At 42.9% G+C, this 24,906-nt stretch overlaps 1 protein-coding gene across 1 annotated transcript in view; it reads right to left on the bottom strand.

Moving 5' to 3' along the window:
• Positions 1-399: 399 nt before the first annotated feature.
• Slc10a2 (solute carrier family 10 member 2) overlaps positions 400-24,906 on the bottom strand; it is a 39,466-nt gene continuing 14,959 nt past the window's right edge. The window contains exons 3-11 of the mRNA XM_090341774.1: positions 21,727-21,828; positions 18,012-18,122; positions 17,513-17,576; positions 15,638-16,172; positions 10,825-10,943; positions 5,461-5,549; positions 4,003-4,178; positions 2,467-2,624; positions 400-578 (exon numbers count right to left, since the gene is read on the bottom strand). Coding sequence (XP_090197900.1) covers positions 451-578; positions 2,467-2,624; positions 4,003-4,178; positions 5,461-5,549; positions 10,825-10,943; positions 15,638-16,172; positions 17,513-17,576; positions 18,012-18,122; positions 21,727-21,828 — 1,482 coding nt within the window. The 3' untranslated portion in view covers positions 400-450. The remainder of the gene's footprint in view (positions 579-2,466; positions 2,625-4,002; positions 4,179-5,460; positions 5,550-10,824; positions 10,944-15,637; positions 16,173-17,512; positions 17,577-18,011; positions 18,123-21,726; positions 21,829-24,906) is intronic.

Raw genomic sequence — 24,906 nt, 5'->3', positions numbered from 1 at the left:
CATGAAGCTGTAAGTACAAAATCTATTTACACAGCATTTATAGTGTGTTGGGTATCATAAGGTCAACTAGAGATGATTTCTGGTGTATGAGAATGTTAATGCAAATGCCTATTGCCTAAGGAATTGGAGTGATAGTAAAGAGTATCCCAAAGACAACCAGTAAGTGGTGTGTGTGTGTGTGTGTGTGTGTGTGTGTGTGCACGTATGTGCATGTGTGTGCATATGTGTATAGAACATATTCATATATGACCCGGTGCTTGTTCAATTAGAGCACTAGTCACTCTGTACCAATGTGCACCAAAACCAATGTGCAGGTTCAATTCAAATTTAAATTTACACTTTAACTTTTCCCTACTAGCTATCCCACCCAAAATAGAATGGTATCTTGTATAGTTTAAGAATTTTTTAAAAGCATTGTTTTTCTTTTTCTTTTTCCTGTTTTTTTTTGGTCTACTTCTCATCTGGCTGGAAGCCTCCATTTATCTCGTGGCAGGTTGACTTGGACTCTGTATCATTATCTTCTCTCTTGGAAAAGGTGGCAGCGTTTTTCCCACAACACTTCTTGTATCCAACATAAACTGGAAAGCAATACAAAGGAGGTGAATGCACTATCAGGTGGTGTGGTGTAGAATTACTTTGGAAGTGGTCATACGACTTTACATTTTCTGTAGACTCCCATCTCTACAGCTCTCATCTATTCTAGTGAGAACAAACACTGTCCTTAATTCTACCATGCTCATGAGGAGCAGGGTGGGTGCTCTTCAGAAAGGCAGAGCAGAGCCAGTCATGGCTCATCACGCCTCTGTGGCCTTTCCTGGAGTTCAGTGCTGTGACACCGAGCATAAGAACGCATGGTCTCCACACCCAGCCCCCCTCCACCAAGTCACTGTTCTTCACTTTGTTCTCATGATGTTTGTTCTCAGCACGTTTGCACCATGCTGCAGAGCAGAGTTTGTAAAATTGGTCTGATGGAGCTTTGCAGCAAGAATGGAGTCAAGAATAACATACATGGTCCCTCCTGCCTTTATTCCCAGAGGAGAGGGGTGATCGACTATCCTTTCTCCCGTGGAACTCGCAGGCCTCTGGTAGCAGCCATTTCAGGACTACATAACTAACTAGGTTCGTAGGTGTGAGTCACTCATGCCTGACATCAATTATTGAATTTAGTTGAGCTTGTGATTAACTTAAAAATCCAACACCAATTATAAACTATTTAGCCTGGCATTCCCTCAATTCATACTAAGGATTTAGTTTAGTAATTATTCCTTCCTTCCTTCCTTCCTTCCTTCCTTCCTTCCTTCCTTCCTTCCTCCTTCCCTCGCCCCCTCCCTTCTTCCCTTCCTCATTTCCTTCTTTCCATTTGTTCCTTTCCTATCCTATCCTTGTTTTAAAAGTTAAACTGCTAGTTCAGTCACCAAAATATAGTTCCTGGCTCTGTGTACATTTAACAAAGATGTCTTCTTTGTTCTCATACTTAGTGGTAATGCTGAGAGAAAGTGCTGGATTTTTCTGGTATCCCCTTGTACCTCATTCCTTTGACTCTGTCTTTTATTATGCAGTCTCTTTTGAGTTAGTTCTGTCTCCATGGACAAAGGGAGCAGCTTGATACAGTGGAGATATGCACCCAACAATGACAGAAAGCCCAAAGTAGGGAACTGAGAACTTGTTCCACCCAAAATAGCCAGGAAAAAACAAAAATCAGGGCTGGAGGTATGGCTCCATAGTAGAGTGTTGGCCTAGGAAGACTGAAGCCCTGAATTTAAAATTCAGAACAAAGCTAAGACAAAACATCATTACTCTTTGGAAAGGACAATGCAGGGGAGTGTTTCAGTGAGGGCAGCCCTGATGGAAAGAATCAGGCAGTGCTGTAGTAGAGCAAAATTAGGAATCAAAAACTCTCCCCGATATGTCATTTGTGTTTAAATTGGTTCAAATGCATAGGTATTAAAATCTAGGTGTGCATATACATGTACACAGGCAAACGTTTCATAACCGAGCCCAATAAATAGCATTTCTATAGCATTTTTCTTTCTACATTGGATGTCGGTGTAGAGTTTAGGCTGACCTTTGCTTCTGTTTTCTAAAATAATGGGATTTTACACATATATCTGCATTCCTAGCTTAGGTCACTTTCTGAAAAATATCTTTCTGCCAAAAATGCCAGCCAGAAGACTGGAGGCCTTTGGAAAGACACACAGGAGGTTTCTAGACAGGCCAGTATGCCTCCCTAACTCCTGCAGGAAGGAAACTTCCAGACACCATCAGCCTCTGCTACTTCCCACTTGGCAGTGCTCTTCCTGAACACATTGACTCCACAGCTGCCTTTTTCGGAAGGGGCTGCCAGGGCTTTCCTCTTACTTGCAGTTTGCAGTTAGAAAGAGTGAATGGGTAAAAGACGATTTTAGCTACTCTAGGGTTTCCCCAAGAAGAGTGTCACCATGGAAGTTGATCAACAGAACTCCTTACTTCCTAATAATATTGCGGCGAAGACGATCTGGAAAACACTGTAGATGAGCGGGAAGGTAAACACCAGGTTGAGCTCCTCGGGGGTGAAGGAGAGCTGCACGATGGTGGAGCACAGCTGACTGTTCTGCATTCCTGTTTCCAAAGCAACTGTGCGGCATCTGTGGGGAGGGTCAAGAGAACGCGTGTGTCAGTGCTTGATTTCTTTCCTTATTGCATGGCCTGCAGCGCAGAGGCATTGAGAGCAAGTGTCCCATCCAATTTCTCTTTGTGTTGAATGTATACATTCAGTGTGTCTTTTCCCTTCCTTGTCTTTTCTTTTTTTAAATGACGGGTTAAAAAGCAAGACTGTATTTTAGTAAGTAATTTCAGCTTAAAGTTCTTACAGTAGCAGTTTTTTTTTCAGTGTATGGCTAGTGTTTCCATAAAGGAGGAAAGAATCTCACGACCCTTCTCAATTATGTTCTTGAGCACAGGGCACAGTGCAGACTTTCTAAACATCTTCAAATGCTCTGTTAGTATCAGTCCTACAATCTGACTAAATCCTGATCAAAACCTAGAAAGGCAGAAATGATGATCCCCGTTGTATGGAAAGCGAGTCTCTCCTCCAAGGCCCCATGGCTGGTGAGTGGCCTGGTCTGAGTCACTCCAACACTGCTTCCTGCTGTCCCAGGGTGCTCCTTCACTAACCTCACATCTGTGGTAACTTCTACACTTTCTTTTCTCCTTGTCTGTTGGCTGAGGTGGAGTCGTAGGAGAGGAAATACCCCTAGATAGGGGTTTAAGGCTCCCTCTGTGCTCGGCATGTTTGGACGGAGAGGTGACCCTGGTGCTGGCTAGAGGAACCCACATGGAGTACAAGGAGCAAATCACCACTTGTTAAACTTGCTCTGCTTAGTGAAGATGAAGCCCTCATGATGGAATAGCTCAGCTCGACCCTCACTGGGTAGCTAGGGGTGGTTTAGAAGATTTCCAGGGGACCAAAGACAAAAGCCTCCAGCATTGTCTTCCTGGAGATGTCCACAAGGTAGGAAATAATGGTTGTATTTTGAGTGAGCTAATTGGTGATTAAAGGTGAAGGGTTTTGGGCATGTCGTCTGTATTTACAGTAATTCTGGGTTGAGTATGGCTTTCTCTAGGATGCTCTTGTGGAAGTCCTGATCCCTAGCAGCTCAGAATGAGGCCTTCCATGGAAACAAGATCACTGCGGACACAGGCAAGACAGGAAGTCCTTAGGGTTCCCGGATGTCTAGTGTCATTATATGAAGGGAAATCTCAGCTTAGAAACATACAGAGGGAAGAGGATAAAGGGAGACTGGAGAATGGCCTTGTACAAGCCCAGGAGACCTCTTTCTTGTATGGTAACTCATTTGTTCATGGCTCTCAGAGAAAATGAACTCTAGAGCAACTTTATTCTGACCATCAGATAATACATCTTTGTTGTTTGAACCACTCGATTTGTCACCCTAAACTTAGCAAACGAATGTAACTGCTACTACAAATAAAAAATCTCCAGGCCAATTAATCAGTGTACCATACCTGTACCAGGGTTGGCCGGCTATCCTAGCCAGGAAAAAGCCCAGGCAGTAACCAGCAATAGGAAATAGTGTTCCTATGACCCACAGTTTGGGCTCGATGATCCAGGCACTTTGGTACAATATTCCTCCAATCACAGCAGTGAAAACAATGAGGATGGCGCCTGCAATGGACCCAATCTGGAAAAAAAAAACAACAACAAGGTACAAGAGATGCCCACAGCCCCAAGTCAGTGAGTCCAGATGAGTGGCCAGGGAGCAGGGCTAACAAATCTCCACCCATGCGGGAAGGGACAGAGATTTCTCTCTGTGCTGCTAGCCTGGCCACTGGACTAATGCTGTTGGTACCATGTTTCTATACTTAACAAAATAATAGAAGAATCTCGCATCCGTGCTCAGTTTTCCAGAACATAATGTTCCATCTTTCTAATTCTTTGGTCAGAGAGGAAGGCTCTGTTTCCAATTCTTTTTCTTCTATTCTGTCTCCTCTGGTAAACCATCAGCTTTTCTGGATGCTCATTTTTTCATCTGGGGATAAAACTGTGGTCTAGCCGCTTTTTTGTAATTGTTATGGAAATTAGAAAATGGATATAAGGTTCTATAGAAGTCTCAAAGGGCACATATAATTATAAGCCACTGTTGTCATTCTTATGCTTTGTATACATTTAAAAACAAATTTTAGGAATCACTTGTGATAATGCACTCCTCTGGTCTATGTTCTTGGGTGGCAGAGATAGGAGGATTGATTGTAGCTGGAGGCTGACCTGGGCAAAAACTCAAGACCTTATCTGAAAAATTAACTACAAAAGCAAAAGCACTGGCAGTCTATCCCAAATGATGGGTGGTTTGTTCAGAAAGCACAGGGCTCTGAGAACTCAGATCTTAATATTGCATCTAGCTCTTTCTCTCCCGCCCTCCCTTCTTTCTTTCCTCCCTCCTTCTCCTCATTATCTATATCTGCCCTCTCAATAGCTTTATCTACACTTGGAGTAGTAGAAGCTATCTACACCATTTGTATCTGTAGCCATACAGGTTAAACATATAGAGTTAAATTACATAGAGTTAAGATATAGTTCCTTATGGGGAACAAATTATGCTTAACATCTACCAATTGCCAGGCATTGAAGTGAATATGTAATTATAGGCATGAAAAATATAGGTTCTACTTTCTAACTGTTTTGTAACAGAAACTCACATGACAGAGGTAACAGCAATGCTGTGACCAGACAGTAGAGTAAAGCCAAGAGGCAATGCTTGGATTGGTGTCTCAAAAGACTGACAGAAATCAACCCCCATGGTGGGGTCAGAAAGGACACTGAAGGACTGCATGATTAGTTAACAGTAGGCCCCTAGGAAGGGATACAATGAGAACGAGACAATTCAGCACATTGGATGACTTTATCATTTCAGATCTTGTTACTGGCAGCATCTTGCCATGCTTCCTGTAGCATGGGATACTTACTTTAAGTATGATCTTTGCCTTTTTGGGCCATTTGTGATTAACATACATTCCAATGGAAACAGGAATAACAAGAGTCACCAGAGAAATCCCTGAAGGTGGTCAACATGAAAAGAGAAAAATCAAATGTAAATGGCCTAAGAAGGTACAAGTGGAATTTTAATATTTCTTGAACATACACAACAGAATGAAGACTTATACACACATATCCTTCAGCTTCTCCTTCTCCTTTTCCTCCACCTCTTTCTCTTTCACCTCCTACTCTTTTTCCTCTTCCTCCCTTTCCTCCCACTTCCCTCCTTTCTCCCACCCGTCTGTCTCCCACTTCCCATTCCATTAAATAATTTTATATTATAAGAAGAGAATTTATCACATACAATCCTTCTAGTAAGTCCTGGAGTGAGTTTTCTTGAGTGCCTTATATTTCCAATATACTTATTTCAATTTGTCAACATTTTGGCTTCTTAAGTCTATTAGTTTCAAATTAAATTCCATTAATTAATTAATTTCACAGTACTGGGGATTTTGAACTCAGAGCCTCATGCATACTAGGCAGGTTCTTTATTACTCTCTACAGCCTTTTTAGTTTTTGTTTGTTTGTTTGTTTGTTTGTTTGTTTTTGCCAGTCCTGGGCGTGGGCTCAGGGCCTGAGCACTGTCCTTGGACTTTCTCAAGGCTAGAGCTCTACCACTTGAGCCTCAGCACCACTTCCGGCTTTTTTCTATGTATGTGGTACTGAGGAATTGAACCCGGGTCTTCATGCATGCTAGGCAAGCACTTTAACCACTAGGCCAAACTCCCGGCCATTTTTGTTTATTTTTTAGAGAGGGTTTCCTCTGTTGCTCAGGTCTAGCCTCAAATCTGATTATCTTTCTTCTGCCACTTGTGGAGCTGAGATCATAAGATTACCTCATCATGCCCTGCAGATCTTTCTAGATTCTAGAAAAATGCGCTCACATTTTTGTATGCTTGTGCATGCATGCATATATATATATACATATGTATACACATATATCTATGTACACATACATATGTATCTATGTGTGCATGTTTGTGTGTGTGCATCTGTGTGGCTGATATTTTTTCATAAAGATATTTCCATAGACAGTATTTTATATCTGTCAGCTACTTCATGGTAGTAGACATAAAAGAAATACTGAAGTATCCTTTAAATGAAAGAACATATTGACAATTTGTTGAGGATCTGCAGGACTTTTGAAGCCCAATGAGTGATGGGTTAAAACTGAGCGCAGTTCCTCAAGTCTGTGACAGAGATGTGAAACAAAAGGTTGAAAAATCAGGCTTTAAATTTTCCATGAGAGAATAACTTTGGCAACTTCTCGCGTGATTATCATTCTTTGCAGCAACATGCTCACTCAGCCAGATAAAAGACTCATAATTTACCCTCACCACATTAAATTGACTGCCACTCTTGTGACACGTGGCTTGTTTCCCCATGTTATTTAATACACATTTGTCCAACAGCTGTCTTCATACGACAGAACAGCAACATCTTCTAACTTTTCAAGGGCTCCTTTTTGCAAACATTTTTTTCCCCCTTGGAAATACTGAGGCCTAAACTCTGGACCTTACAGTCAACTGGCTTCTTTGATTGGTTGGTTCTCTTTCACTTGGTCTCTTCCTCCAGTCCTGCTTTTGCTAGACATTTTGGAGATGGAGTCTTGTAGATTGTTCCATGTGGGCTGGTTTCAAACTGCAATCTTCAGATCTCATCCTCTTAAATAGGCTGGAAATTACAGGTCTGTATTCTAGATGCCCATCTACAAACATTGTCTAAAGGTAGTCTGGGAAAATAACTGAAATCATGAAATTGAGTGTTTTGGGATGGAGTAACCAAAGATTGCAGAACAGATTCTGCATTTCAAAGCTGTAAACCAGGTGCAGTAGCTCATGCCTGGAATCCTAGCTATTCAGGAGGATGAGATCTGAGGATCAAGGTTCAAAGCCAGCTCGGGCACAAAAGGACCTGAGACTCTTATTTCCAATTAAGCTCTAGAAAAATGGGAAGTGGGGCTTGGCTCAGGGGTAGGGGAGTAGCCATGAACTGAAGAGCTCAGGGATAATGCCCAGGCTGAGTTCAAGCCCCATGACCCACAGGGAAAGAAAAAATGAATGTAATAATACTAAAACCATTCTTGATAAATGTTAACAATCACTTTTGTCCAGATATTACTCAGCAGGCTTAAGTAATGGCCAAGAGCTGGAAAAAACAAAGGGGGAAGGAAAGAAAGAAGGAAGTAGTAGGAAAATTATAGCACAACATGGATTAAAAAAAGAGCATTAACAGAAAGGTAAGATGTGCCCCCTTTCCTCTCACTGAAATCTGCTTAGGTATCTTTTCTTCCTACCATTTGGTCGAAGAGATTTTATTTTATTTTTTTTTGGATCTCTGAATTATTCCTGAAATTCTGTGAGATTTGTTTATATTAAAATGTTCTGCATACAATGTTTGTATTGCATAGCTTGAATGGAAAAGAAAGTGTAGTCATGCTTTTGTAATATTATTTTCAACATAGTGAATCTGTCCCTTTTCTCTAGCCAGGGTGACCCATGGTGACAGGGTCAGCATAGGCAGTGCATAAGGGACTTTCCTCTCTGGGCTTGGCTGGGCCACATGGACTTTCCCTTTAATGATTTGATGTTGATGGGAAAGACATCTTGCCAGTTCTTTTCCACGGGGCAGACGTGGCTCCTTCCTGCCTGGAGTGTGGGGACGGTGGCACTCAGCTTCTTCAGTGGCTGTTCGTTTGACTTCCTCCTCACATGGTGGAGCTATCTGTGTGAATTGTCTTCCTACATGGATCACAAAGGATGGATCTCCTTGCAGTTGTGTTATCAAAACCAGAATATGGGTTTTAGTCACGCTGACAAGTCACAAGCTGGAGGAACAGAAGGTGGGTGAAAGAGGAGGAAGAGAGAAGCGCAGTGAGCATCTTCACGTGGGGAACTGGAGGTCAGGTAGACTGGAGACCACCTTTCTTTGTTCTCCAACTGGAACCTGAGCATCAACCCGCCGGTGCTCACTTCACCATGAATAAAACAGAGGATAACGGTGGTCCCTGGGCCCAGTGAAAATCCAGCAGTGATACAGGTACAACGCTGAGGGGACACTCAGGGTATAAGACTTTGCCACAGGGTTTGCTTCTAGTGCCTTCAGCGGTGAGTGACCCTTCCAAGTGAGATGTCATCATCTGAGGGGCTCAGTGGTCATTCCTGGGTCACGGGTCTACCCTGAGCTCTGAGTGGAAGCCATCCTGTGCCCAGTGCCAGCACACATAGCAGCGTGGGGGGTGGGGGCAGGCCCATGGATTCCTGGGGGACCAACTGCTCTGAGCATCATCTGCCGCATTTGCAAGGTGACGATGACATGCTGTGAACCATTGGCACGTTTGTTTTCTCTTTACAGGGCAGGGAACATCAAGAAGAAAAGGCCAGGTTTGAGGATATTTTGGATATTTGGCCAGCCGTAGTTGCTATCTGTGTGACTCACATCCTTCCCCTTTCTTCTCTTCCTTCCCCTTCCTGTTTCTTTCCTTTATATCTTTATCTTTTTATCCCTTTCCCTTCCATCCGTTTATTTCTCCTTCCCTCCTCTCATCCTCGTTCTCTTCCTCTTCCCTCTCCTTTCCTTCCTCTTTCATTTATTTTTTACTCTCCTTTTTCAGTGACCTTTTCTTGCTCCCAAGTACTTAGTCATTTCCCTTTTTTTCCTCCTTTCAACATTTATTCACATTAAAGGTTATGCTTTAAATCATCCAGCTTAGAGTTAGAATTATTCAGTATTCTCCTGGGGACATTTCCCAGAAGGGAAGGAATATGAACAAGAATATTTTAAGGCTTAAGTGCATTTCTTAGTCAGTGAACATTATGCAATAAAATTTTCCCAGTCAGTCCCAGTGCATACTATGTGATGCTCACACTCCACTCTTTAACGCTAAGGAAGGGAACAGCCAGGGAGATAAGAGAACCTACACAGAACAGAGTTTAACAGTTAAGACTTTTGTTTTTTGCCAGTCTTAGGGCTTGAAGTCAGGTCCGGGATCGTCTTCCTGAGCTTTGTACTCGTTAGGACTCTACCACTAGAGCCATAGTTCCACTTCCTGCTTTTTGGTGGTTCACTGGAGATAAGAGTCTCATAGACTTTCCTGCCTGGGCTGGCTTTGAACTGTGGTCCTCAGATCTTAGCCTCCCGAGGAGCTACAATCACAGGCATGAACTACTTGTGCCCAACCAAGCCTATTTTTCAAAATAAGATGTGTGTGGTAGAAACAATGGGCAGAAATGAGACTATAAATACCACAAGGCAGGTCACAATTTTCACAAACTTTGTTCATATTCAGCTGTCTACATTCGAATCAGAGTTCATCACAGAAACAATCTTTCTTAGACGCAAAAGAGAATTTTAGTCCATTTTTCCATTTCAAGAGAAATCCCGAGTCATTAGGGGAGCATAGTTGACCTTGGATATATGCTCCCTTTAATGGGAAAGCCAACACAGGAAGACACTTTTACAAGGTCATCTGAGAGAAAACTCTAATTCTTTACTATGTGGCATATCTGGTAGTCAGTTCTTACATATTGTCCCCCAGCAACCATTTCCTCTTTGTGACTGTGGGAAATCCTGCCTTTGCGTTGGCAGAGACCCTCTTGTCTTCCCTTTGACCACATCGCCATCTGTACCAACCTCTTCATTCATCACCCACCACCCTACTTTTCTCAGAAGTGGAAAAAAATGCTCTCTTAGGAGAAGAGTGGGGGTGCCTTCTAAGAGTCCACATGAATAGTAGACAGAGCCACAGTGACTTTACGGGTATGAATACAGACCGAGCCACTAAGTCAACTTCTGTTCCGAGATGGGGCTCCCTGTGGAAGGTAACAACCCATCTGCGTCAGCTGCTGGCCTCCACTGTTTCTGTCATGACGGTTCTCTGGTGCTCTGCTTTGAAATTGTGCGACTTTTATTTATGTTGGTGTTTCTTGGAGTGTTCAGATTGCCATGATCATGAGTTAGTTATCTGTGGATGAGGACTGGATGGAGACTGGGGTCCCCAGCTTCAGCTTCCTCGGGATACCATGGAGATCCATAGCAGACCCTCACCTTGTCTTCTATCCCACACAGATGCGAGTGCAGGAAAAGTAGGTTCTCTCGTAGGACCCAAATTTGCAACTCACTTTCTGCCAACACTCAAGGAAATACCAAGAGGACTTTACAACAAAACTGGAATCCAGCAGAAGTGCCCCCAGTGCAATGCCTGCACAGGCGTGCAGCCGGCCCGCTGTTCAATCTGCAGGAGCAGCCATGGCATCTGTGGTGCCAGTCGGCGGCCCCACGGCAGATCCACTTACCTATGCTGTCGTAGGGGATTATGAGGGACCCGGAGTCAACCCACATTTTGGTGTAGATGTAGAGGCACAGGGGCATCATTCCCAGGGCCAGCAGCGTGGAGAACGTGGTCATGCTGACGCTGCAAGGGAATTGGCAGGGTGACTGTCCGCTGGCTTCATTTCCTTCCCCCCTTTTCACTCCCTCTCCCTCCCTTCCTTCCTCCCTCCCTCCCTTCCTTCCTCCCTCCCTCCCTCCCTCCTTCCCTCTTTTCCCTCCCTCCTTCCCTCTTTTCCCTTCCTTCCTTCCTTCCTTCCTTCCTTCCTTCCTTCCTTCCTTCCTTCCTTCCTTCCTTTCCTCTTCCCATCTCTCCTTCCTTTCCTGGCCAGTTACAACAATGGTCTTTTCTTAAGGATAGTTGATGTTTACATGGAGGAAAAGGCTAAACATACTCCTCACATGAGAAACACCACTCCAGGGGGACTGAGTGGTTGCATTCTGTAAACTTAGCTGCATGGGATATGGACATCCATCATGGAATCAGGGTGTGAGGCCAGCCCCAGCAAATAATGATATATGAGCTATGCAACGATTGTCTCAGTACAAAGGAAGCACACAGTGTCTGGGTTCATTGGCAGATACCTGCCGCTGATGCCACTGAACTTGACTAAAGGATCTGGGGAAAGCTCAAGTCCAGGGTCACAGCCTAGACCAGTCCTGACATACACCAAGACCCTACACTGAAAATAACCAGTGATAAAGGGACAGTAGGCATGGCTTAAGGAGTAGAGTGTCTGCCTAGCAAGCATGAGAGGGAGAGATAATTTTGTCTCCAGTAACACACACAAAAAAGCAACAGAAATAAAAAATAAATAAATGAATAAATTAAATTAAAAATAAAACATTACTTCAATGCATCTAATTATAATATTTGCAATTTGGCCAAATCAAGAATAAAAGCAAAGGCAATCAATGGGCCTAGGTTTTTAATTACAGTTATGTATATATATATATATATATAGATAGATATACTATATATAATGAATAATGAAGTCATTTACAATGTGACTAAAGAATTCAGATAAAAGTATTAGTATCAGTGAAGATTAAACATCACAGCACTAGCCACAGCTAGAGATATACTTGTAGACTTTCAGGGGAGTTTAGTCTGGCGGCCATAGATTCCCATAATTTGGTTAGAAAATAGGATGCACAATTAGAGACTATACCAGAAAAATAAGCTCATTTGTTATAAACAGTGTTGTGTCCTATTTGTTGCGAAAGTGCTGGAACTTGTAAATCCTTCCTTCTTCCGTCCTCTCCTTTTCCTCTGTTCTCTCACTGTAATGTTAATTAAGAAGCATACTAAAATGGATTTGAGATTGTCTCCACAATAAACTCGCTTTTATTGCTATGCATTCATATGTTCCCTAGAGCCAGGAGGGATATGCTGGGAAATATGATTCCTCGTTGTGAGGAATCATAGAGAGGAGGAAGAAGCTCAGGCATTTTCATTTTAAGCTACTAAAGCAATATTTGGAATGATACCTCCCCCCCTTGTTTTTCTTTCACATAAATTCTGAATTCTTGTTGTGAAAATTTATGAAGAGTCATGGTTTTGAGAGCAATTTCTTAAAGACTAAGAGGAGGGAGAAAATAAGAGTTGGAAGAGAGCTGGTTTAGATGTAGTGGGCAAATAAAATTTTCTTTTTTACTATAGTTTACCTTTATTATTTAATTTTATTATACAGTTGATATACGGAAGGGTTGCCATTTTATAAGTAGTTAATTTCTTTGGGACAGTGTCACTCCTTCCTTCGTTTTTTCCCAGTTTTTTTTCTCCTGTTCCTCACCTACAAGTTGTGTAGTTCCTTTTCAGCATAGTGTCTGGAGAGTATGATTGCTATATTTGCTCTCCTTTTGTCTCCATTTCTGACTTTGGAGCTAGATGCTAGTGGCTCATGCTTGTGATACTGGATACCCAGGAGGATTGTGGTTTGAAGCCAGCCCAAGAAAATACATGAGACTCTTATCCCCAAACAACCATCAGAAAAGCCAAAACTAGAGCTGTGGCCCAAATCGTAGAGAGCGAGCCTTAAAGCAGAAAAACTCAGGGACAGTGCTCAGGCCCTAAGTTCAAGCCCCACTGCCTGCTCCAAATAGAAATCTATTTTGATAGTACCAATGGTTGACTTCAGGGCTGTGCATTGGCTAAGCAGGTGGTTTGCCACTTGAACTTGAGACAAATCTCAGACATTTCCATTGGTTCTTTTTCAGATACCACCTCATCTCTCTTCCCCAACAGTCCTGGACCTTGATCTTCCTATTTGACCTTCTCAAAGAGCTAGGATGACATGCATGTACCACAATACTCAGCTTCTTGTTGGTTGAGATGGGGGGCAGTGTTCCTGAACCTTTCCTCCAGATTGGCTTTGAATTTTGGTTCTCTCAATTTCTGCCTCCTGGCTAGCTAGGATTAAAATGTGAATTTCTTCCCCTGTCTTAGTGGGGAATCTTGATAATCTGTTAGTGCCAACAGAATATGCTACTGACTTGATGATACTGAATTATAACAAGAACAAAGCCAAGCCACTGCAAATGATATTGCAACAATTCACAGGTAGTGAATGTTAATGAAAGTCATAGGAGAATAAATTTGCAAAGGAAAATACATTTTAAATGAAAGAATTTTACATTTCATGAAGGGCATGGAAGTCAAATACAGAAATTCAACTGAGAGTGTGTATTAGAATGATAGAAATATCAATATGTAAGAAAATAAGAAATAGTTAACTTTAATACTATTAACTATCAGGTAGAACATATCTGTGTGTAAGTGTGTGTGTGCATATTGTGTGCTGGAGCAATATAAATAATTAGTAGATGAGAATTCAGTGAGTTCTGAGGAATTCAGTGAAATCAGTGATAAGAGTTACAAAAGCAATCACAGAAGATGTAAAACCTATTTTATGGTCATAAGAAGCATACATAGATGGTACTAGATTTTATAGACCTGGTCGGTATTAGAAACACTAGGAAAGTTGAGAAGTTTTATGTAAGAGAAGGGGTAAGCCTGGATTCTAAATCTGACACTAACATAAACTGACTCAATGACTTTGGTCAAGGTTATGAATGTTATTTTTTTATTATTTGCCCAATGTAGAAATAATAGTACTTATATGACAATTCTTCAGGGGACTAAATATTTCAAAGTATTTAGGATCCTTAGCAAAGTGTATGACATATAATTGTGTCAGATAAACATAAGCTGATAAAATAGAAATAAATGCTACAGGAGAGAGCAAAAATGTAGTGTGAGGAAGATAAAACAAAGATCAAATGGTGGTGAGGTAGGTCTTCCAGAATAAAGGATGAAAGGTAGTGCAGATAAAATTGGGAGAATTGCTTTGAGTTTGTGGTAAGCCAAAGGACTAGAGATCTTAAAAACCAAAAGTATAATCGAGTAGTAAAATGAGAATATTTAGGCAGGGTGTGTGATAGAAAAAGTGATAAGGAATCTAGAAAACAATAAGTCTAGAAAATAGATTTCAGTGAAGAAATTGGAGAAACTGAGGAAAGAATGCAGAATGGGCTTCTCAGTGAAGAGTCAGGGAAGAAAAATAAGGAAATCCTTGTATGGCATGGCAGAAGCTATTTACAGTGACGATGCTGGATATCCACCAGCATCTGGGGAAATGACAGGCAGGAAGAAGGCAGGAAGATTCTATGCTTCCTCATAAATACAGCGTGGCTACTAGAATTTACCTCAAAGCTCACTTTCATTTCTCCTTGACACTGTTGATGCACAGGATTCCCCCTTCCTAGCTACAACTTAGGAAATACATCTGTGCTTTGACTAAAATCACAAATGATAACTTCCCAGGATGGGCACCTCTGAGAAGGAAAGGAAATATCATTTGCTATATTTCAGTGAGCAGAGAGAATTGTGCTTTATTTACTTAGGTATTTATTTTTAAGTCTCTAAAGATCATGGACTTCCATCTCAGGAGAACGGACAGAGAAGGGATAATGTTTATTTCCATCTCCTAGGAACCACATCCAAGAAATGAGGATCTAAGCTTCTGTGATGGTCAGCATTGGCTGAGCTCTAGTTGAAGGGAGATGGCAGGTTCCTAATTCCCCACCGTGCCCTCCATCAACCCCGGAGCTCAGCTCAGCCCTTAGAGCTTGTCTCCCGGCAGAAGGTATCTGGAGGTTCACAGTGTTGATTGCTTACAGCCGGGTATTTTATGAGCACACCTTGCCCTGACACCCAATGCTTTGCAGAAGCATTTCCACCGGCAATGAGGAAATCGAGGCCAGGAAATTAAAAAAAAGACATCTGTCCACCCAATTTTCAGCAACACAATTCTCAGTCGAGTCCCAGTAATTCTTATTTCTACTAGAAATAGAAATAGTTCAGACCAGGGAGGCAGGTGGCTGAGTCAGGCAAGCATTGCAATGTAGATTCCTCTGTGCGAAGCAGAGAAACTCTGCTTTTGTGTATTTTATAATAGGGTAAGTATAACTTCAAACCATCCTACCATAGCCTCCCCACCCCCACCTCCACCCCCACCCCCACCCCCATCCCACCCCTATCCCCACCACCATCCCCACCCCCATCACCATCACCATCCCCACCTCCCCATCCCCCCCACCACCATGGCAGCTTGGACTCTTTCTCCAGAGGTCATGATCTGTTGGGGGGGGGAGGCTTCACAGTTTAAGCATCAAGTAGAGGCCCCCCCCTCTCCGCCCCACGCTAAGCCCTGGGCAGGCGCAGCCCAGCGCGCGCGCCTGCGGGTCCGGGGCACAGCGGGGCGCGCGGGGTCTCACCTCAGGTCCATGTCGCCATCCACCCAGTAGGCCACGACGTTGGAGGCCGTGCCTCCGGGGCAGCAACCCATGATGAGCACCACCACCGCCTGGACGGGGACGATGCCGAAGGCCACGGACAGGATGAAGCCCACGAGCGGCATGATTCCAAACTGGCAGAGGAAGCCCACGCAGATGCCCCAGGGCCTCCTGATGTGCCCCATGAACTTGCCCATCTCCACGTTGCAGCCCATGGAGAACATCACCATGGCCAGCAGTACGGTGAGCACCACGCTGAGGACCTGGCTCAGGATGGCGTTGAAGTTGCTCTCGGCCACCACGCATGAGGCCTCGTGGCACAGCGTGGCGTTGGCCGGGCACGCGGCGGGCGCCGCGCTCGCCATGGCGCTGTCCACGGCGCTGTCCACGGCGCTGTCCACGAGCTCAGCCCGCTCCGTGTCCCCTTCCCGCCCCGGCTGCCGGCCGAGTGAGGCCGGCCTCCACCTGGTCAAACTTTTAAACCCTCTCTTCCCGTGCTGTCTCCTTCCAGAGCCACCTTGGAGAAGCCATAAAACACAATAAATGCCAGCACGCCTGGGTTACAACCCAGCACAAAGAAGGCATCGTAAAAGCCCAGACAGAAAGCTGTCATTAATGATTGATGGGCATGATAATGAACTGTGACACATAGGCCTGGATGCGTTAATGTTTAATGTCAGCAAGGCTTGTTGACCAATTTGCATCCTAAGTAACCCATTCCCAACAGTTCTGAGTTCATCTTCTCGAATATTGGATGGCTGACGGGTAGGAACGCTTGGTGCTCGCTCCTCCCTTTGGGCTGGGGAGACTGGGGCTCTTTAGAGCCCAGTACCCGGTGCCAGGTTGTATTGCAAACCAAATGTCAGATGGAACCAGAACCCAGAGCCCCAGCTCTGCTCCCCCCCCCCACCACTGTGGCATTCTGTCTCCTTGGACTGATGACTATGGCAGTCATAAAGCACGTGTATGTAAATCTGGGAGAGTTCCAGCCCCTTTTTGCAAGCCTGAGGAGGGGGGGATGCCAGGGGTGACAGAGATTCCGGCACGAAGGACTCTGATTCGTGGAGCCACCCTCCATCGCTCACACATGGCTCGCCCGCAGTCATGCATACATTGCCATGGCAACAAAGTGTGTTATAGATGGAGACAATGTGGTTAATTAGGACGTTGAACCTCAGGGGCTTAGGCCAAAATGGCAGGCTCTCTTTGTCCTCAGAGTCAGGTTCTCCAGTGAGGATTGATTACCTGGGCAGGTGAGGGGCTGAGATTGATGGCTGCAAATACTGAAATTGGCTATGCGAGGAAGAAAAATAAAAACAGGGAGAGCAGAGACGATCTTGTTCTCACGTGGTTGACATAGTCATAGCACTGGCAAAAGACTGAAAATTTATATCCTGATTTCTAAGGCATCTATGAACATACTGTTTAATTGAGTCATTTACCGAGTAGGATTAATATCCTTCTTTGTATGCATGAGAGTCGAAGCAATGTTATACTTTTTCCCTTGGCAGCTGAGTGGAAACAGCTTTCTCCACCAAGCAGTAGAGATTCGGAGTCCAACCTTCAAAAGGGTTAGGTCTGCTGGCTCACATCTGTGATCTCGTACTTGGAGGTCTGAAACAGCAGAATCTTGAGTTTTAGCCCAGTGTGTTATAGAGTGAGATATTGTCTCAAAACACCACCACCAAAATAAACAACAAACTCCTGAACTTCAGAATCTTCATAGAACCCTGCAAATGTCCCTGGGGTTAACTAAAAAGCAGCTTCTGACTCAGGAAGTTTGGGGTGGGCTTGATTTTTGAACAAGCTGAGCTGCCCGTGCGTTGGCCTGTGCTGAGAGGCAGAGAGCACAAGCACCTCGGGCCTGCTCATGTAAGTCCACACTAGCAGAGGCCACCACAAGCTGTGGTCGCCATGTAGGCTAGCAGGCAGAAAAGAAAACAGAGTCCTATGCCCCCACACCTGGTGGCTGGGGATGGATGTCCTTTTAATCTGGGTCTGAGCTCCTGGAAACCCCGGACCCATTATTGAGATGGAGTCAGGGCTTCGGTGTTCTTTTTGAGATGCCCTCTGGCTTCCTCTGCTGTCTGCTCCACAGCCAGCTTTGTTGTCCTGCTTTGTGGAGTGGAAGAGCTGCCCTGAACTTTGTGTGGCTCGCACCTGACTTGCAGGAGCAGAACTGCTGGAGGTCTGCCAACTGATCTTCTGGGAGGTTCTTCTGGGTCTTCCATGGCCCTCCCCTCAGCTGAGGTGATCAGCTAGGTAATTCCCGAAGGGGACTCTCCTCCGGATCCTGAGTATGCAATGGCTTGGCCCCTGCCCTGCCAGCCTTCGCCAGCTTTCACCTGGGACTGACCTCTGGCTCACTTCCTGCCCAGGTGTGGATCTCCTCAGCACCTGTGGACACAGCGTGCCCTCTGCTGTACGCTTTGGCACCTGCCAGCATGCGCTTGGCCCAGCAGGGTGGCTGAGGCAGTGGTGTTCACCCGCTTCTCTGCTTTACATTAGGAGAGAGTCAGAAAAGTGCCTAGAACCTAACCGTCTTTGAGGGGAAGTTTGAGTCCTAGGCTGGATGGATTTGGGTTTAACAATGGCTCTTAAATTGGATACAATATGAGACCCATGAACAGACTCAAGGCAGGCACATTCCTTCATCCCCCTCCAAACACCCAGGGTGACCTCATTTGTACCTTGTCTGAGCTAGCCAGCCACAACCCTTCTTTCCTCTTTTTGCTGGATGTACAAAAGAGAAAGCAGAGACCAGAACAGGTTCAGAACAAAGCTCTTCTCAAATTTCAGATGACTTGCTAAGGAGATTTTAGGATCCCAGGGGCAGAATGCTTTGCATATAGACAACTTGCAAATGAGCAGTCTGTTTGACTAGACAGAGTGCTACAGTTCTGGGTTTAAAAAAATGTGCCAATGCATTTCTAATTATCACATTGTTTTTACATAAATTTGCACATTGCGCTCAAGAGGCCTTATATTCAAGTCTTGCATTGATTCACAATTAATTAATATCCATAGTATAACTTTAGCTGCCTTCAAATCTAGGCCTATCTATCTATCTATCTGACTATATGCCTATCTATCTGTACATATATATGTATAAATATGCCTGCCTGTCTGTGTGTCTGTGTGTCTGTGTGTCTGTCGGTGTATCTGTCTATCTTTGATTTTATAGCACAGAAGGGAGGAACAGATTCATGCTTGAGGGCAGTCAGGAGGTTGGGGCTTGGAACACTGGGTTCAGGTCTAAATGTTCTTGCAGCAGATTCTGGTCCTATGACTCCTGTGTGAAGACATCAAAGTCTTGACTTTTTTTAAAATAATTTTTTATTTCAATGTATGGAGGGGTTACAGTTATATTCACCAGATAGAGGGTGCATTACTTCTCACACATTGATATCCCTTCTTATGTTTTTGTCCCCATTTCTCTCCCCCCACCCCCATCTCTCATTTTCCCCCTCCTATTTTTCAAATAAACAAGTAAACATCTATATAATATACCAGGTAACAAAGTGGGATACTGTAACAATATGAGATTAACCAAAGGACAACCCAAGAGAAGAAAAACAAAACATAATACATAAACAGTAACAGTCACTTATAAGTAAGCTCTTGTTTCCATGTCATGGAGGTCCATTAATTTGGCCTCATCCTATATGGCCTTATGTATCTAGGGTTTGAGCTATAGTCATCCTCTGCTAGGAGAGTCCTAGATGTGTACTAATTATTACAGATGAGGGAAACCATGGAGCCTATGTTCCTTTGGGTCTGGCTTAGGAAGTCTTGACTTTTAAGCACTCCCTTTGGTGCCTATGTGTTGAGTTCTGGTTCCTAAAGTTCACAGGATAAATGATGTGCTCCCTCGTCTGTTGTGTCCAGCAGACCTACCGCACCTGGGACCCCAGGGATTCTGCAGAATATTTCCTGTAACTGAATGTATTTCTCAGTTTCTTTTTTCTGGTTCTTTCTGACATACTGGTCTTTTATGGACTCAGAATATTCCCCAAGTGGAGTTATTTGGAGCCCCCACTTTTCCGTTTTCTCCTGTTGACTTTCACGACCTTAGCTGATTACTTTGTTTTCCTCTAATGTCTACAAATGAGAGAAAACATGGGATGATTCCACTTAACATGGGGATCTCCAGGTCTATCCCTTTGCTAAAAGAAAGACGCCATAATTTTATTTTTTTAATTTAATTTTATTGTGAAGGTGATTTAATTCTATTCTTAATAGGTAAGTGAAACTCAGTGGTAGAAGTTTACCATGTTTTCTTTATCCATTCATTGATGAGTGCCTAGGTGAGGTACACACCTTGGCTTCTGCGAACAGTGTCTTGACATAGATATATAGGCATCTCTGCCTTCGGTTCTTTCTGGGATATACACTTTTAATTTTTGTTTTTGCCAGTTTTGGGGCTTGAACTCAGGGCCAGGGCACTGTCATTGAGCTTTTTCCTCAAGGCTAGAACTCTACCACTTGAGCCACAGCACCATTTCTGGCTTTTTCTATGTATGTGATACCAAGGAGTCAAACCTGGGTCTTTGTACATGCTAGCCAAGCACTCTACCACTAGGCCAAACTTCTAGGCTTTTGATGTTTTGAGGGAACTGAAAGGTGCATTCTACAGTGGCTCTTCCCCGGAGCGGCAGATAGGATGATCACCTCTCCTACAGATTTTGAGTATCGGTTCACTTGTAGTAAGGTATAGAAAACAATCCTTCCTAGCAAATCCTCTTGATAGAAGGCCACCATTGCTAAAGTGGAAAAGTAAGTCATATATTTTGCTATTATTTCTGTTGCTGTTTGCAAACTTGACCATGCTTTTGTTACTCACATTTTGAGTTTGCGTTTGGAATTTGAACAGTTAGTGTAGTTTTAGAAAGCCCTGACCCAAGTTTGTAATATACTATAGTATTGGTCTTAGTAAATTGCTTTCTACTTCCTTGTATGAAACTTTGAGATCTGAGGTCTCTTTCTAAGAAATCCTGTTGTTTGTCTGATTGGGTCAATTTAACAGCAGCTTACTCTCTTTAAAACTACGTGTTGTTGTTACTGAAGAGGCAAGGTACATAAGGTTAGAGTTACGTAGGTCAGGTAATGAGTACATTTACTTTTGAACCATTTCATCCCTTCCCTCACTCTCTCCCAGTTTTTCCCTCGCAACTCCACCCACAAGCTGTGGGGTTCATTTTCCATACAGGGTTTAGTGAGTACCACTGCTGTATTTGTTTACCCTTTGTCCCACTTTTTCTATGCCCCCTCTTACCCATCCAATGCCAGGATATGAGCAAGATAAAAGGAAAATACAACAAAACAGTAGCAACAACAAACATCTTGTTTCCATTTCTTGGATTTTGAAAACTGTTATTTTATATAATCATATGTACATAGCTATTAAGCCATTGTGAACCACTCCTACAAATATCTTCCTTTAGTGTCTTACTGTGTGACTGTCTAGAGACCTGAATAATTTGTCTTCTCTCTCTCTCTCTCTCTCTCTCTCTCTCTCTCTCTCTCTCTATATATATATATATATATATATATATATATATATATACCAAATGGTAAATATATATGTAACAACCAGTGTGTTTACTTGTAGATTGATATGCATATTCTAGTTTCCCCAAATGAGGGAAATCATGCAACTTAAGTTTCCTTTGACCTGGCTTATTTTGCTTAATATAATTTTTCCAACTCTTTCCATTTCCTTACAAATGGTACAATATCATTCTGATGGAACAGTAGAATTCCATTGTGTATATATGCACCACATTTTCTTGATCCATTCATCCATTGAGAAGTATTTGGGTTGATTCTATATCTTGGCTATGGTAAACATTACTGCAATAAACATGTGTGTGCTGGCAGCTTTAGTGTGGCATTGTTTGTGTTTGATTCCCAGGAGTACAATTGTTGGGTCATAGGGAAGTTCAATGTTTAATCTTTTGAGAAACTTCCATACTGCTTTCCAGAATGGTTGAACAAGTTCACATTCCACTAACTGTGTATAAGAGAGCAGGAACTTAGAACTTTCTGCATTTCTTAGAAACGGAGCTCACCTTCTTCACTTTTAAGCTCTGTTCCTGGAGCAGGCTATCACCACCAGAGGGTGCTCGGGCTGCCACCAGCCTTTCCCTCTGGCCAGTTCTTACAAAGGTCTTCTGGATGAGGGCAGCAGGTCATAGATGAAAACCTCTAAAACCTTGACTCAAAATAGCACCTTTTTCTTAACAAGTGGTTTGTCTCAGGTATTTCTTACAGCAGTGGAGCATTCACAAAAACTTAAAATTATTTGAGTATGCAAATCTCCAGTCACATGCTTTTGTGTGTTTTATTACGAACGACTAAAATCCAAGCCCTTGAATTGTCCAAGGCCCAGACACTCTGTCCCCCTCCATCTCAGTCCAGGTGGTGATCTCTCCACGTGACATTCCATTGTCCTGCCCGAGCCACTCCTTTCTCCCTTCTTCTAGATAAAATGAGCACAATTCTCCCTCAGGGTTTTGTACTTACTGCTACTTTGCCCAGAATACTTTCCTATTTGATCTTAGGGGCATGAATTCCCTACTTTCATTTAAGTCTTGTTCACATCTAATTCCTCTGAGAAGCCCTTCCTGATGACCTTATTTTAAAAAAAAATCCTGTCCCCTTGCCAAATTCCATTACATTGTCAGTTTCCCCCAGTAATCATTTTCTAGGGCGGCTGTTAACTGCCACAGATTAGGTGGTTTCAACAACGGGAATTTATTTTCTACCAGCCCCAGAGTTCAGGAATGGGAGAAGGAGGAGTTGTCTGGGTGGTTTCTTTTGAGTCCCGTGGCAGGTGGGGTGGCACTGGCTGACAGGCCTCTGTTGGTGGCTCGCTCTGTAGTGTTCTTTGTTTTTGGAAGCATTGTTCCAGGGGGTATGATCATTTCTACATGGCTTTCTCTCTGTGTATAAATGTTTCCCTACATAAGGACACCATAGTATTGCACTGAAAGCTTCCTCCAGCAACCTTTTATTAGGTTGGCCTGCAATGAGTCTAATAACTAGAAGGGCATTTAGGTACTGATGATTAGAAACAAATATGTACATATATACATACAAGCATACATATATACAAACATGCATACATATTATTTATACCACACATCTCCCCCCTACTGCCATATCCTTGTACATTAATTACCTTCCTTTAAAATTTATAGCTACAGAGAAAATGAAAACAAGACTTTCTCTGCTTTTCTCAGCATTTATGACAGGTATGGCTTTTCAAAAAGAACATTATTATATATAAGAGAGAAGAAACTACAATTAATAATACACAGAGAAACCTAATTTCAGATCTAGGTTGCCTAGTCTTGCAGCAGGATATGTCTAGACTTTAAGAGGGATGCTTGGATGTGGGAGAGATAATGAGATGAGGAAAAAAGTCAAGGATGGATTATCCTAAGACTTGAATGATGGTGAAGGAATTTGGACTGCTTATTCAAGAGTTTTGATCCTATCTGTGGGAAGGATAAGAGAAATGGATTTGAGACTCTGAAGTTAAGGCAAAAGACCACTTAATAATGGCTGTCTTGTTAGAGCACAAGAGAGTCAAAGCTAGATTTAAATATCAAGTACAATTGCATCAACTTTTCTTATCCTCTATGAAGCATGGAATGACCAAGTTGGAGTAAGTGGAATAGGAAGAGTAGTATTTTCCTGAACATGTACAATGTTCTTATTGTGGCTTGATTTAGCTAGAGAGGCTTCGGTTAACAGTAAGTACTTTATCATTTGGATTTATCTTTATCATTTTCTTAACCCATAAATAGTTACAATAAATAATTCAAGTAATTCAAAGAGGTTTGTAGAAAGAAGTAAGCAATGTCTAAATACCAGCCCCTGGAAATAAGTTTTGTTACTAGTATGTGTGCTTCAACACAGATGTAGCCTCTGCAGATAATCAGGAGAAAGGATGAAGATCTTTGTGTTTGCGTAGAAAGAGATACACTCACAAAAATATGTTAGAGTGTGAACAATACCACAATAGCTCACATCTATAGAGGTAAAACTAAGCTCAGCCAGAGTGTGTTAAATAATAGGGGATTAAATAATAGCTGGGCAGGGTCCATCAGATAAAAGTATAGTATATGCATGTGCAAGTTACCACAGTGAAGCTGTTTTGAAATTTTACTAAAATAAATGTTAGGAAGGTGAAATGTGGTTGTGCAGAGGCATGAGCACTCCTGGAGGGGGTGGGAAAAAGGAAGAGGTGCAGGAGGGGGAAGATTATAAAAGTGTGTATGTACATGGGTAAAAACGGAAAAAAATGTATTGATTTGGAGAGAGAGGAGAGGGATGAGGAAAATGAATGGAGGCGATGAGTCCAATCAAGGTACATGGTATATAATGCATATATAGACATATATAAATGCCATTCCCTTATAAAACTAATGGAGGATCAAAGGATCCTCTCGTATGTGGGAGTAAGATCTAAATTTTATACATATATAGATAAACATATTCAGGGTTACGGGCGTATATGTGCAAATACATTAACCTGAGCAGGGAACATTCCAATGGCACCCATCCCCATAGAATTTGCACACTCACATGGTTCTTGCTGTGCTGGTATTTTGTCCTTGGTAGAGAATCAGACATTACTTAGCTGTTGCTTGTTTTCATTGAATTTTGCCTTTTCACTTATCCCTCTGGGCTGGCAGTCCAGTTCCAAATTGGCTTGCCTGGCTAGCTCGTCCAGGTAACTATGGTGGGTTTGGAGATGAAACAGAGAAGGCTGCACCATAGCATTTGTCCCTTGTGCCACTGGAACTGGGCATTGGTGGGGCACTGATATCCATGTGAGCACTGTTTTCCCTCTTATTCTTTTTATAGATCTAGAGTTCAATTCTTCCTTTCTTTTCCACCTGCCTCCCCTTCCTTCCTTCCTTCTTTCCTTCCTTCCTTCCTTCCTTTCTCCTTCCTTCCTCCTTTTTTTCCCCTTTCTTCTCTGGGCCTGACACTGTCGCTTAGCTTTTTCACTCAAGTCTATCACTTGAGCCCCAGCTCCACTTCTAAGTTTGTAGTGATTCCTTGGAAATAAGAGTCTCACTCATATCCTGCCCAGGATTTTCTTGAACTGTGATCTTCAAATCTCACCCTCCAGAGTGGCTAGAGTTATAAGTGTGAGATACCAGTGCCATCTAGAATTGAGTATTTCTTGTTTTTTCTCTAGTTTGTTCTTGCATTCCACTTGGAAAATTGTTTTT

The sequence above is a fragment of the Megascapheus bottae genome, chromosome 11 (assembly GCF_031878675.1).
Source record: "Megascapheus bottae isolate mThoBot1 chromosome 11, mThoBot2.hap1, whole genome shotgun sequence".
In the NCBI taxonomy this organism is placed as follows: Eukaryota; Metazoa; Chordata; class Mammalia; order Rodentia; family Geomyidae; genus Megascapheus; species Megascapheus bottae.
This window is presented reverse-complemented; position numbering and strand designations above follow the sequence as displayed.